The sequence below is a fragment of the Ambystoma mexicanum genome, chromosome 8 (assembly GCF_040938575.1).
Source record: "Ambystoma mexicanum isolate Mex_15411 chromosome 8, UKY_AmexF1_1, whole genome shotgun sequence".
NCBI lineage: Eukaryota > Metazoa > Chordata > Amphibia > Caudata > Ambystomatidae > Ambystoma > Ambystoma mexicanum.
The window spans coordinates 815,038,078-815,053,982 of record NC_090929.1 but is presented as its reverse complement, the minus strand read 5'-3'; the positions used below and the strand labels follow the sequence as shown (position 1 = coordinate 815,053,982).

General features: G+C 52.8%; 1 protein-coding gene across 2 annotated transcripts in view; it reads left to right on the top strand.

The window, feature by feature from the left end:
* Positions 1-15,905, top strand: part of LOC138472476 (neurotrypsin-like) — a 1,741,737-nt gene that overhangs the window by 243,426 nt on the left and 1,482,406 nt on the right. For both annotated transcript variants that reach the window (XM_069610681.1, XM_069610682.1), the window contains exon 3: positions 4,321-4,563. In XM_069610681.1, coding sequence (XP_069466782.1) covers positions 4,321-4,563 — 243 coding nt within the window. The remainder of the gene's footprint in view (positions 1-4,320; positions 4,564-15,905) is intronic.

The window sequence follows — 15,905 nt, the reverse complement described above, 5'->3', positions numbered from 1 at the left end:
CATTTACTTTCTTCTGCCTTTCTGTTCAACGCTTTGCAAAATGAATTTTTTTTCATTCAACTCATGCACGGAGCAAGGCCACAATTTACATTTTGAGAGACCGGCCCAGCCAAAAAAGGCCAAACAGTACAGAAATACATTGTTTTCCTCCCTCACAAGTCCTTGAAGGTGAGCAGAGAGGCATTTAATCAGCGGCCCAGGTGCCGGCCGGTCTCCCTGAAACTGTAGAAACAGGCCGTTAAAGCATGAATTATACTTTCCTAGCGGCCCCCCTTTGGGGCTCTCCTTAGATCAGTCTGATCCCTAGTTCACAAATAGAAACCAGTAGATAACACGCTTTGGAATGTGTCTCTCCTACGAACACAGTTTCTTCGCTGAACAAGTGCCTTGTGTTCTTCATAACAAAGAACTAGGTCTGCTTACTGCAAATTGCAACTGTTGCTAAAACGAGTAATATAGATTGAGTAAGAAACATGTCATAATGTGTCATATTTGTCATAATTGTCAATTACCGAACCCTCGCTCAAGAAGATACATTATGGGCGGTTTTGATGTGTTAGAAAGAGATTGTACAATTTGTCTTTTTATATATATGATACTGTTGTAGAATGTTTGCTCTATTGCGTCTCACGAGGTGTGGATGACACACGTTGCGAGACGTTAGACTCAGTCGACCGACCGAGACTATTTACTTTGCAATAAACTCTACTACTTGGAAATCGAACCTCGTGTCTGTCGTATCACTTGGTGTATGGTGATTGTGCCTTGTTTCCATACTCGAGGGTCTTCAGGGCCTAGCAGAAGGTCACTCCTATATCACAGATTTGCTGCGGGAAACTGTAATGTTTGAACTGTGTTAGGAGCTTGACATGTTTATTGCTTTCCTGCGCTTGTGCATGGAAGCACACTGGCTGCTGCTGCTCCACCCTTCTGCTCCTCCCTTCTGCTCCCTGGACATCTCACATTGCTCAGCAGCTCCAATTTTTGCTTGCACGTTGGGCTGCAACATTGCTTGCTGGTTCATGCGCAGATTATGCAGCATCATCTCTGTTTACTGCTCGTGCAACATTTGGTCACAGCGCTGTGGTGATGCTCTTCCCGAATGCCCAACGAAGTGAAGTATGATCTGCAACTGACCTTTATGGGCAAGATGCCTGCTTGCAGCGTTATCCCATCCCAATGGGATCTCCTGGTCGGGCTGGTCTCTGATCACCAAGTTGAGGTAGTTGTGACACATGAAGGTGGGTTAAACTGTCTTTTTAGGATACATATTGTCGTTACACCAGAGATGGACCTTGCCTGTCGATCTGAGCAATCACCCGCCTTCACATTCAAGTAACATCATCCCTGCACCAGTGAGCCACGAGAAATAATGTCACATAAAATGCCCACTGGCATAGGGGGGGTCCCTGCAGCCATCATGGTGCAAGGGGGACCTGCCACGCCATATCTTGGTGAGGGAAATCAAGCTTCAGAAAGAAATCAGTTTTTTTGAGGTCAGAGTGAATGCACTCTGACTTCAGAAAGAAATGAAGGCGCAGAATGGAGGCACTCTAGCTCCATTGCGCATCACAGGAGCCAGAAACCTCTCCCTGCTCCCTGGTTCCTGTCAGTGTGGTGGAGGATGGGGTGCAGGAGTTAAAGGTATACTTCCTGGAGAAGAGTTCCTCTGGGAAAATGGATGTGGGAACCAGTAGATGTGAAAAAGGGTTTTGTAAGTATGCATGCATGCATGCAAGGGTATGTTATCCTTTATGTAATGTGTGTGTGAATGAGTGAGTATATGATGTATTGGTGACTGGTTGTGTTGACAAGTGAGTGTATGGTGTATGGGTGCGTGTGTGAATGAGCAAAGGAATGGTGTATGAATGGTGTATGAATGGGTGTGTGTGCTGCATTAGCTGCTGAGGAGCTGAGTTAATGGGTGGCGGATGGAGTTTAAGGGGTGAGGGACAGGGGGTGGTGGTACACAGACACATATAATGGACATCTGTCCATGATAAAGCAAGCATGATATGGGTTGTGCAGTAGATTGGCATTTTGGTGGTGCAGCCAGTCTAGCCATTTCTGCTGTGGGTTGAAATGTAATGGGCATCTCTGATAAAGCAAGCATGATATGTGTTATTACCTTTCTAGAATGGCATTATCGTGCAGCCAGTCTAGCCATTTCTTTCTGCGACATGACATTTTTTTATGGGCATCTATGATAAAGTAATCACAAGTATTATTATGTTGCTAGACTGGCATTTTTGTGCAGCCAGTTCGGACTTCTTATTGTGGAATGGTATTTTTAATTACAAAGCCAACAGAAGTATATGGGAATACTGCCAGCCTAGACCTAGTTTCTTATAGTGTCATTATTGGCATTATGTGTAGAGTAAGCATGAGTATATGCTTGTATGGGAATACTGGCATATATTGGTGCAGCCATCATGGATATGTATGGGTACAGTCAGCGTACATTTTCTTTTATACTGGCATATATTCTGGGCAAAGGCATCATGAAAATGCATTGGGAAATGCTCCTGTGCACTGGCAGTCAATTGCATCTATTGCAAACTGCCTGGCTTTTATCACATTTTTCAAAGAAACTGTGCTGTATAATGTACAATTGTAACCCATTATTCAAATGAAATTTCTGGGGTGGGGGACCCGCCACCCGGCCCCTTACGGTTGGACCCGCCCCTGGCCCCTTACGGTTGGTTTGGGCTCTTTCATTATGCTCGGTCTATCTGTCACATTTGTGGGAAATATTTCCGCCCCTTCCAATTTAAAAAAATCACCAAGCGCCACTGGGTGGGTGGATGATGGGGGAATGGGTATGAATGTGCATCCAAGGCTGGTGGCCAGGCAAAATGCATTGGAGCATGGACGTTTTCTTACATGTTTTTCTGGGCAAAGTCAACCTGAAGAATCTTATTTCATGGATGAGGGTTTGGGATGGGGGGTTTATAGCACAGTGGGGCAGGCAGACTGGCAATCTTCTTTCTGTGCCATGGAATTTTTACTCACATAAGGGGCAAGGCCAATATGTGTTCTTACAAGGGTAGGGGGAGGCCAAATGTGCAGTCAGCAAGTAAATGGTTTCTTGCTGTAGCATTTAATGTTTTACTGGTGTTCAGGGCAAAGTCAACATGATGAGTGTTCTTACATGGTGGATGAAGGCATTTGTGCAGACAAACAAGGGAATGTTTCCTTACTATGGTATTGCATGTTTTACTGGCGTTGAGGACAAAGCCAACATGAAGAGTATTCTAACATAGTGGTGCGGGGCTTGGGCAAGCATTTGTGCAGCAGGAATAACATATCCGTCAAGTGGCAACAGTTTTTTACTTGCATTAAAGGCACTGCCAAAAGGGAATGTTCATACATGGAGATACTGGCATTTACTTAAAAAGCCAGAATGAACATATTTTCTTATGGTATCATTACTGCGCTTAATACTGCTGGCCATGCACAGATTTGGCTCATACATTTGGGTGGCAGCTGAAAGATCTAAGGTTTGATTAAAACACATACTTACATCTTTCACCTAGTGCAGTGCGAGGCCTGCCCTTGCAACAGCATGATCATCTTGAGCATGAGTGGTGGACGAGGCCAGCAAGGAGTACAGTTCAGCCCAGGCTTTGTTGCCATTCTTGGGGGATGAGGGGGATTCAGCATGGCTCACAAGCGTCCTGCCACATTTTGTGTAATGCCACTGCAAATGCCACAAAATATAAAGTTATATTTGTATTATTGGCAAAGACCCGCAGAATTTCTCCTGTGTCTTGGATCTAAATAATCCTGCATGAGGGCAATTTGCACCAAACAGACAGGCATTCATCTTTGTAGAGTTGTATAGATTATGCATACCTGTCTTCGGTATATGTAATATTTGCTGTTAAGTCACCTTTTAAGATACATGTTAAACGCTTTAAGCATACAAAAAGCCCATACAAAATGCAATGCTTATTTTGAAAGCAGTTGAAACTTGAACAAATGAAACCTATTTTAATAAAGGTATATAGGTTGTCCCACCGTCTAAATACTGCGTTTATAATTGAAACGTGCCTTTGCCCGCATACTGCCGGGCTTGATGAGGCAGGTTTAAATATAAAGAAAACACAAATCAGTACTAACAGTGATTTTAACAGTTTTCAATACCTTGAAGCTTTTGGCCATATTGTGGTAATGCGTACACCATGAATGCAGTATTAATAATACCCTGTTACAAAAATGTCTATGTGCCATTTCCACTCAATGTGCATTATTTGTGATGCATACGTAGAACTGTTATTATCCATATGAAAATTAAAAAGCCTTCTCTTCTTTGTCTAGTGTTCGATTCGTGTTTCGACAGTGTGGCATCGCTTGGCTATTATAATGGATCACTAGGAGTGACTTACTCCGGATCGGAGTGTTTAAAGTGGACCGAGTTTCCTGATTACATCCAGCAGTATCAAAGCCGTGGGCTGGGGGACCACAATTACTGCAGGAACCCTGACGGTGCCTCAATGCCTTGGTGTTTCTACAGGCATGCCACTGGAATGATCAGCTGGGCCCACTGTGATTGCAGTCATGGTAAGGACTATCTATTTCAGACCTTTCACAGTCCACAGGGCAACATTGCAAACTAAGTAATATCTGTTAGATTTTATCTGTATCTGTAGCATGCAATTACTCTTTGAAGAAAAAGTGGCATCAAAGGCCCTTTGACTATGACATCGCATGATCTCTGACCCAATTTGATCAAATATAGTGACATGAAATGATCTTTTGACTTTGATGACCTCACAGGGATGTCTATTATTGAAGTGATTACAATAAAAAGTAAAAATAAAAATAAAGTCTAAATTGTTCAAAGCAGGCGCTCATAACTATCTTTAGATTTTGTTTCTGATCAAAGTAGGCCGTCTTGAGAATTAATTTCATGAGCTGACATCATAAAATGGGGTATCTGAGTGGGCCAGTGTTGTTACTATGTGGCCTTATTTCTGTGAAGCACTGAGCACCTTAAACCTCATGAGGCAGGCATGAAATTGTTTCTCACACAGCCACCGAGTTTGAATCTCAATACATTACCAGTGTCTCAATACAAGCCCCCAGTATCTTATCCCTTTTACTCAAAGGGAAAACATGAGTGACAGTCTACATAGGCTTGTGATCTCTTTATGACCAACATCTAAATCATAAGTTTAAGATCCTACGAAATTGTGCACATCCACCAGACATACTTAATTGTGCTTGTGTAGGGACCCTAGAACCAGAGAAAGGGGCATTCAATTAAAGCAGTAAATAGCAACGCATAATTCTGACTTATGCATAGCCTCTTACATCAACTCTCATGTTTAGTATCACTGAAACTGTAAAAGTTAGAGCCTCCTCTGTAGATCCTGAATTCATGCAACATTTAAGGTAGGTTAGCATTGAAATCACCTAGTATACATTAATGAACCTCCTTCCCCAATTCTAGCAATCTCTCCAGTTACCCATGCACATCAAATTCTCCTCGTATGTTTTTTGATAACATGAGATATACATTAATCAAAAGTGAATTAGCAACAAACGTGTTTTAACCATTGCAATAAGTCTCTCAATCAGATAAAGCCTCGTGGAATTTCTTGCCAGCTACAAAATTACTAGAACACCTGAGGAAGTTATCAAGGCAGTTAGAATACTCACCCCAAGTTTATTGAAGTCACCGTATATTTAAGGAGTTGATCTAGCCAACTGACTCCCCATTGCCCGGCTTGCACAGAAGACCTGAGATGGAGCGTAGCCACGCCACTCTTGTGCAGTTTGAAACCTAACCAGTGCCATTAGAAGAAAACTGGAGCAGTTTTCATCTCCGGCACGGCCCACGCACCTAATGGCGCTCAAGGACCGAGCAGAGCCTGCGAAAACCAGAGGGAGGAGAAGCACCACTGGCCGCTGGGCTTCATAAACAAAGTGGGTTTGCAGCACATTGGGGACCTGGACCCTGGACAGACACTAATTGCCCCCCCCCCCCTGGAACCCGACTCAATCTCAGCAGGGTGCCCAAGACCCAGGGCTGGGACATCTAAGCTGCTGTGCCTGCGTGCCGATCTTCCATATAACCGGCAGCTGGGACAGCATGCAGGAGCGGTGTAAAGCGAAACGAATGAAGAGCCCCAACGGGAGGCGAAGAAGGCATTAAGTTTGTGGGAAGTGGGATTGAGGCCATGCAGGTGCTTAAGAGTGTTCTCATCCGGAGCCTGGAGGGCACCCCGGCATAGGGCCTTCCACGCTGGGACAGCCCCCCCCACAAATCGGAGCGGAGACAGGTGCAATATGAGCCAAGGATCCAGTGGGTGATGGCCTGGAGGAGCCGATTTTCCCCACCACGCAACCCCAGATCAGAAAACGGCCTACCAAGTAAGTGTGCCACCAGCTGGGAGTCTGAGACCTGGAATGCACTTACCTGCCATAAGAGGGGTAGGAAGACCCTAACATATGCCTCTAAACCCAAGAGGTGGCCGGGGGGTGAGCAGACTTAAAGCTAAAACAGCACCGAAACTGGTCAGAGAGGCTACGGCAAGGGTGGACGACTGGCAGACCAACAGGGCACCTCAGGCAACACACCCTGTGTATCCCCCCAAATAAGGCGCTCACCATTGGAGGCGTAAGGGATACCAGCCAAGCACACCCCAGTGCCCTAAGCCTGTGTGAATAGAACTTTGTGCCCCCAGGGCCCGCAGCACGTGGGGAAGCGGACCGGAATTGGGGCCATGCTGCTGCACATAGGAGCACACATGGGCGTGGAGGTACGCATGCACTGGGCTCCATAGGGCTATAAGGCAGTCGAATTAGCCCGGAAGGGGCGTGCAGAAGCACATTGGGGACTGCAAGAGGAGTCTTAGAATGGCAGAGGACCACACGCTTCTGATACTACAGAACTCTCCCCTCCCAGGAGACGAACAAAATACAACCGACCAACCCGTGTATGAAACACTGCCCGAGCACTGGGGATCCCGCACCAGGAGCCCGCTGGGTGGGATAAGACACCATGCCGCATCCGACTGGCCTCAATCGACGACTCTCAGCCATGCATGGGGCAACCAGCAACTAAGCAGACTACTACCTCCCGGACCGCTCCGCCACATCTGAGAGATGGTGAAGGATATGCCACGCAGAGGAGCAACACAAAAGGATCAACACAAAACAGAATTGACAAGTATACCATGAGCGCCCCGGCAAAGGCCCCCAGATCGACAGACAGTATGAAGGGCGACACCACAACAAGAGGAGCAAACCTGATCCCATCGCTCACAGACATTATGCCAGCCATTGGGGAATCCAGGGCATTGGTGGAGGCTAAAATTGATGGCCTTGCCTCCAAAGTCTCCTTCCTACGACAAGACCTGAGAAACTTGACATTCCGCATAGGAGAAACAGAGCAACTGATATCTGACATGAGGATACTGTCAAGAAAATGGAGGACCGCCTGGAGCAAATGGAGCAGAAACTCACAATTTTAGAGCAGAAGACAGCGAAGGGATGTCCTACCGCAACAATCTCCACATACTTGGTCTTCCGGAACGAGATGTGGGGCCCTCCATGGAACTCTCAGACTTCATGGCCCCTAAAAAACATTCAAACTTCTTCTCCAGTGAGAGGGCGCACAGGGTCCCAGCTGGCAGACCAGTTCCCGGGGCCCCCTGCACACAGTGATCACCAGACTCATAAATTATAGAGACCGCGATACACTTCTGCATATGGCAAGAGCATCTGGCCCGATCACATACAATGGCAACCGGATAGGGTTCTTCCCTGACTATACGAGGGAAGTCCAGAAATCACAACTATCTTATGACTCTGTAAAGAGAAAACTCTCATCTCTGGGCATCAAATATGCACTCTTCTTCCCGGCCACCTTCAAGCTATATTACAACAGTACGGTCCACGTGTTCCACAACCCCAGTGAGACCTGGGAATGGCTGGAAACACAGGTTCTTTCGACCCCACACCCGGACAGACCGAGAGGCTGTACACCCCGAAAAGATGATACGAGTGACACTAACAGGGTAATTCATATAATTTCGCAGAAAAGTGTCGCAAGCGGCTGGCGCAGAGTGTCCGCGTGCGATTGTCTGCGCCAGGTTCGTGCGCTAAAACCGATTTCCGCGCACAGCGTATTCATGGATTTTAGGCTCCCAAACCAGCCGTGGCGCAGAGTATCGCAGCGAACCTGCAGCAGCGCCAGTAACGCCCCCAAGAACGCCCTCGCGCAAGGAAAAGCCATCAAAATCGCTAAATCATCGCAAAGGGCAGCGCTAACCCTGGACCAGTCCACAGGGCTGCCAAACAAGGAACGCAAAGCGGGTAACGTGCATATCAGGGGTACGCGTTAAGTTATACACGCGATTAGCCAGGGTACGTGTATTACAGGGGTACGCGTGAAGTTTTACACGCGATTAGCCAGGGCACGTGTATCACAGGGGTACGCAGGAATTATCACACGCGATTTGGCTGGGTACGTGTATTACAAGGGTGCGGGGGAATTATCACACGCGATTTGGCTGGGTAGGTGTATTACAGGGGTACACGGGAAGTTCTACACGCGATTCGGCTGGGTACGTGTATTACAGGGGTGCGCGGGAATTCTCACATGCGGGCTTGGTACGTGTACTACAGGGGTGCGTGGGAAGTTGTACACGCGATTGGCCAGGGTACGTGTATTACAGGGGTACGTGGGAATTATCACACGCGATTTGGCTGGGTACGTGTATTACAGGGGTACACGGGAAGTTCTCTACGCGATTCGGCTGGGTACGTGTATTACAGGGGTGCGCGGGAATTCTCACATGCGATTTGGCCAGGTACGTGTATTACAGGGGTGTGCGGGAATTATCACACGCAATTAGGCTGGGTGGGTCCTCACAGGTGTTCCCTGTGCACCCTCCACGGCCCCTGCAGGCAGCCCACAAAACAGGGGACTACCCTGCACACCTGCTCATGTCCCCCTGCACCCCCACCCCCCAGCAGTGCAGGGGCAGCCTCCACCAGGCCCCCACCCATGTCTCCCACCACCCCCACCCCCCAGCAGTGCAGGGGCACCCTCCACCAGGCCCCCACTCATGTCCCCTATCACCCCCACCCCCCCGCCACCAGGGGCACCCTCCACCAGGCCCCCACTCATGTCTCCCACCACCCCCACCCCCCAGCAGTGCAGGGGCAGCCTCCACCAGGCCCCCACTCATGTCTCCCACCACCCCCACCCCCCTGCCAACATGGGCAGCCCCCACCAGGCCCCCACTCATGTCTCCCACCACCCCCACCCCCCAGCAGTGCAGGGGCAGCCTCCACCAGGCCCCCACTCATGTCTCCCACCACCCCCACCCCCCAGCAGTGCAGGGGCAGCCTCCACGAGGCCCCCACTCATGTCTCCCACCACCCCCACCCCCCAGCCACCAGGGTCACCCTCCACCAGGCCCCCACTCATGTCTCCCACCACCCCCACACCCCAGCAGTGCAGGGGCACCCTCCACCAGGCCCCCACTCATGTCTCCCACCACCCCCACACCCCCAGCAGTGCAGGGGCAGCCTCCACCAGGCCCCCACTCATGTCTCCCACCACCCCCACCCCCCTGCCACCATGGGCAGCCCCCACCAGGCCCCCACTCATGTCTCCCACCACCCCCACCCCCCAGCAGTGCAGGGGCACCCTCCACCAGGCCCCCACTCATGTCTCCCACCACCCCCACCCCCCAGCAGTGCAGGGGCAGCCTCCACCAGGCACCCACCCATGTCTCCCACCACCCCCACCCCCCAGCAGTGCAGGGGCAGCCTCCACCAGGCACCCACCCATGTCTCCCACCACCCCCACCCCCCAGCAGTGCAGGGTCAACCTCCACCAGGCCCCCACTCATGTCCCCTATCACCCCCACCCCCCGCCACCAGGGGCACCCTCCACCAGGCCCCATCCATGTCTCCCACCACCCCCAGCAGTGCAGGGGCACCCTCCACCAGGCCCCCACCCATGTCTCCCACCACCCCCACCCCCCTGCCACCATGGGCAGCCCCCACCAGGCCCCCACTCATGTCTCCCACCACCCCCACCCCCATGCCACCATGGGCAGCCCCCACCAGGCCCCCACTCATGTCTCCCACCACCCCCACCCCCCAGCAGTGCAGGGGCAGCCTCCACCAGGCCCCCACTCATGTCTCCCACCACCCCCACCCCCCTGCCAACATGGGCAGCCCCCACCAGGCCCCCACTCATGTCTCCCACCACCCCCACCCCCCAGCAGTGCAGGGGCAACCTCCACCAGGCACCCACCCATGTCTCCCACCACCCCCACCCCCCAGCAGTGCAGGGGCACCCTCCACCAGGCCCCCACCCATGTCTCCCACCACCCCCACCCCCCAGCCACCAGGGGCACCCTCCACCAGGCCCCCACTCATGTCTCCCACCACCCCCACCCCCCAGCAGTGCAGGGGCACCCTCCACCAGGCCCCCACCCATGTCTCCCACCACCCCCACCCCCGAGCAGTGCAGGGGCAGCCTCCACCAGGCCCCCACCCATGTCTCCCACCACCCCCACCCCCCAGCAGTGCAGGGGCAACCTCCACCAGGCCCCCACTCATGTCCCCTATCACCCCCACCCCCCCGCCACCAGGGGCACCCTCCACCAGGCCCCCACTCATGTCTCCCACCACCCCCACCCCCCAGCAGTGCAGGGGCAGCCTCCACCAGGCCCCCACCCATGTCTCCCACCACCCCCACCCCCCAGCAGTGCAGGGGCACCCTCCACCAGGCCCCCACCCATGTCTCCCACCACCCCCACCCCCCTGCCACCATGGGCAGCCCCCACCAGGCCCCCACTCATGTCTCCCACCACCCCCACCCCCCTGCCACCATGGGCAGCCCCCACCAGGCCCCCACTCATGTCTCCCACCACCCCCACCCCCCAGCAGTGCAGGGGCACCCTCCACCAGACACCCAACCATGTCTCCCACCACCCCCACCCCCCTGCCACCATGTGCAGCCCCCACCAGGTCCTCACAATCCCCAATCATGTGCGTAATTGTCAGCCTCCACAGCCAAAAAGCCCTACCAAGGGCCTCATTACAACTCAGGCGTTAAGGGTTAACGCCACCGTTAACCCTTAACGCCTGATTCTGATTTTAACGCCTGCTTTTAGCAGGCGTTAAAATCCATGGCGCTAACCTGCCATGGTGCTAATTACGCCGCCGTAATTTACGGCGGCGTAATTAGCGCCTTCCCCACTACCATTATGCCCTATGGGGCAAAAATGGGAATGGGGAAGGGAAAATGGGAAATGGGGATTTACCGCCCCACTCACCTTGGAATGGGGCGGTAAATCCGCCATCCACCATGGTGTAAACGGATTTTACACCATGGTGGTAAAGTTGGTGCACTTAGCACCAAGGTTGTAATGAGGCCCCAAGTAACCCATTCACCCACATGGAAATGAAAACACATGTTACACCCCCAATGTTCATGAAGCAAATGAACCCATGTCCGTCACACACATATTTTCCAATTGAATGGGAAAACACACAACATGACATGCATGAAAGCAATGAGATGAAACCACACAGTGAACAATGGAAAAAAAATGTATTGGACAAAAATACGAATGCTAAAGAAAGAAAACTAACTACAATGTAAATGTGAAAAAATAAGCTGCATGTCTGCATAAAAACACAAAAGTAGAAAATCAAATCCAAAAAATTTTGTCCAAAGTGAAATGTAAAAACTCTCCATGCAACAAAGAACTATGTACAAAAATAACAAGGGTCCATCATCACAACTGAACTAAGGAAACCTCCTAAAAAACCTACCTAAATATCAACTATATACAAAAAGTGGAGCAGTGTCCGTCGACTCCAAATCATAAGAAAAAACAAAGGAAACCTAAAACTAAAGAACTATATACAAAGGCGGCGGGCAAGTCCAGCGGCTCACTCCGTGGTGTTCCGGGCCAGGGCATCATCGAACTCCTGTTCGATGTCCCGGAGGCGGTCCAGTTCCATGGCCCCGAGGGTCCGCAGGGACGACGCCGTGTCCTCCTCCAACCCCCTGCGGATTGCCTCGAGGCACTCGGCCCGCCTCAGGGCCCTCCGCATGGAGTTCTCCGCCCTGACCATTGTGAGCCGCGCCTCTTCCGCCCGCCGCCGCTCCGCACCTATGGCGTGGCCCAACCGCTGCCACACGGAAGACACTCTCTGTCCTGGGTCCTCCTGCCCTCCGGCCGATGCCTGCCCCTCCGATGTCGAAGGCCCCGAGCCTTCATGGCTCCCACCATGTTGCTGCTGCTGCTCTGCCTCTGCCCGTGCACTGCCTCCTGCTGCCTGCACATCCTCTGCCGGCTGGGGTGCAGTTGTTGATGTGGCCACCCCTGCTGGACGTCCGACTCCCGACTGTGGCAGGGATGCCTCCTCCACCAGCCTGGCCGCACTGTCAGAGGCAGCTCCACAGGCCACCCAGGTGACTGATGGGTGGGAAGATGGCACAGAGGACGACTGGCGCGTAGGGGGTCCAGTTGAGGAGGGGGTCGGAACAAGCCCCATCAGACGGAGGAATCCGGTCTGGGTGACCTGTCCTAGCAGGCTGACGTGGTCAACGAGCCATTCGAGATGACGTGCAGTCTCTCCATGAAAAGACTGCAGGTCACCTCGCATGGCCCGTTGACGCAACGCCACACCAGCCAGGACAGGCTCAACCCGGACCTGGATAGCCACGTCCGCAGGCAGAGGAAGGCCAGTTGACGTCAGCTCATCCCCTGCCTGGAAACGGGTCTGGACGTAGGCATCCCTGCTGGTGCAAGATGATGCAGGGACAGGATTGCACAGAGGCACCTCCGCGGCGGCCTGTGCTGCCTCCTGTCCCTGTTCCTGGACTGCACCACTAGCACCAGTGGGATCCCCACCTCCAGACCCCGTCTCTGGTGCTTGCACGGCCTCCTCCTCCACCAGACCCCCCACCAACCTGAATGACTCCGTGCCATCTTCCCCTGTTGGGCCCTGTGGGGTCCCAGCTGCCCCTTCTGCTGCCGAGGAGTCCAACTCCAACCTCCGCCTCTTGGACCTCCCCCCGGCAGCTGCGGCCTGGGACGCGGCACCAGACTTCTCACTCCCCGACGAGATGACAACACGGGAGGGGAGCCGGGCCTTGCGTCTCCGGCTGGCGGTCGGATCCCCGCCGCTGTGCTCCACAGCACCTTCTCCGCCCTCTTCATCAGTTGACGCTGCAGACAGGGAGAAACAAAACACAGGCATCAGGGCACTGTACAATGGACACATACACACATGACAGTTGCACATGAGTGGCATTGGCAAACCTCAGACATGTCATCACAATCCCCAACACACATGTCATTGCAACTCGCACACATGAGCCATACCACAGCCATATCGCAACTGCCACCACCATCCATACACATACAACAGCATGAGCAGCCAAAGGTGACCCAGACATCACATGCAACACAGGAAGTGCACCACACATGTACACACACCACCACACTTGCATGCATGTGTACACCTCTGCCAAGTGTCGCACTGTTCAGACGGGCATCCATGTCACATCTGCCAATCAGGCTTACACATACGGCAGTCACATGCATCCATGTTGCATCACTGTTGCACCCTTGTCAAATACACACACATGCACATGTAAACAGTGCTCATACATGCAGCCCAAAACAACATACATGCGTGACATCACGGACATGTCTACTTACATACACATACATACAACCATGTGTGCACGCACAACTGCATTTGCCATGCAAGCCTACACACACAAGCACCATCCATGTCTCACACATTACAGCCCTTGCATGTGTCAGCCCCACGGCCATGTACACCCCCACCCATACTCGACCCCATACAAACAGATGTGCAACCTGCACAATACCGAATAATCACCACACGCACTGCTCACAATCAGGATGCATGTACACTCACCGCTCGACTCCAGACGGGTCTGCTTCTCCAGGACCTGGACGTGGAGCGCTGGGGATATGCGTTCCAGGACCCCCATCTGTTCTTCCGACAAGTGGCCCCGGCGCTCCTTGGCATCCGCTGCCTTCAAGAGGCGCCGGGCCTTGTTCAGGGTCCTGGACCTGAAGTCCTCCCAGCGCTTCCTGACATGTTGTAAGTCCCGGACTGCCACCCCCTCCGCGTTGATGGCAGTCTCGATGTCAGTCCAGATCCGAGTCCGTCCTTCCTTGTCGGCGCGGGAACTTCCGAAGAGGGCATCATACTGCCCCAGGACTTGCTCCACCAGGACACCAACTTTGGTGGCACTGAAGCTGGTGCCCCTCTGCCTCTCTGGCCGGGGGTTGTCAGTGGTCCCAGATGGTGTTTGCCCCGACATGACAACCCCAGAGGCAGGAGTGGGTGGGCAACTGGGTCCTGGGGCTGGGCTGTGGAGCGATGGAATCCCAGTCGGGAGTCTTCGGTTCCAGCAGGGGTGGTCACAGCAACAGCACCCCTGGCTGATGTGCAGGCAGCAAATGGCAGTGCACGTGGGCAGCAGGCAGTCAGGCAGCAGCAGATGGTAGGTGGGAGCGTGCTCGGGGCTCTGGGGGGCAGTAGTTCGGCCTTCTGGGCAGGAGCGTGGTCTTCCGTGTGCTTACGCGTGGCCAGCTTGGTACGGAGTGATTTGGCACGTGAAAATCCTGCACGTCAGCGTGAAAATCGAGGAAAGGCCATTAGCACGTAAGCGCGTCAGCACGCATACGCGATTCTATTGGACCAAAGGCCCTCAGCGCGTAAGCGCGTCTGTGACGTGACCCGCACGGGTGTTTCCCACACAGCACGTGATGACAGAGCACACGTGGAAAGACTGCACGTCAGAGTCTCATCGCCCTACACGCAGAAGTGACAAATCGTGTAATTGGTGGAAATGGCCCTACACGCAGAAGTGACAAAGCGTGTAATTGGTGGAAATGGCCCTAGCGCGTACACGCCGCGTAAGTGACGCTGGACGTGTGGCCCTGTATAAAAGGTATGTGTAGAACACGTTTTCCTTGAACGTGCTTTTCGTGGAGAGCGAGTGGGTGAATTCTGTACTTCTTGTCGTTTCACACGCGATTTACTTCACGGCGTTTCAAGTTCGTATTCCCTGTTACCTCTGACAGCTTTTTCTCTTTTTTCGCTTTTACTGGTTTACCTGGGCCTGTTCCCTCAAACAGTGTTCCCTTCTACTGTTGTCCTCTCTCCTCAGCAGCGTACAAATCTTCTTTTGGCGGGGGTGTTGCCAACCAAACGTGCTCCTTTTACACGCTCGTTTACCAGGCAGACGGTGAGTCACGCACGTATCTAACATCTGTGCTTGCCCCGTGTGTAGCCTACCCCTTCAGAGGTCATTCTAGGCTGCGTGTGACACGCATACGTTCATTCTTGTGTTACTGGGTGCCACAGCGTAGTGCAGGTTTTACTTTCTGCACACGTGGTCTAGGAGGGGTTGCGTGCACGTCATCTCCCTTTTTTGGGGCTCCTGTGCGTAGCGTGACCCGTCATCTTTCCCCAGGGGTTACAATCAGCCTTGCAAGAGCACTAGGGTACAATTACCATCTGGTACCCAACCCCTTTGACCCCCTATTGCCCAGGACAATAGTTTCCAGCCACTCCCATACGCACATTTACATCAGTGCCATGGCTGGGAGGCGAGGATTCCGTAAGGGTGGCAAAGGTGGAAGAGCCACAAGTGGTGGCCGTGGTGGATCCGGTAGGGGACGTGGTCGTTACTTGCAGGGTGAGCCTGTCCCCCCATGTGTGGAGGACCAGTCAAGGGCACCCATAATCCCCCCCCCTCCCGTTGAGGCTGATGTGGCTGACACCATCCATGCTCAGCCCTTGTTGGACCAGCCCATTGTGGCACCAGATCTGGCTGACTCCATGGCTGACTTCCAGGTCAGCAGGCCTAT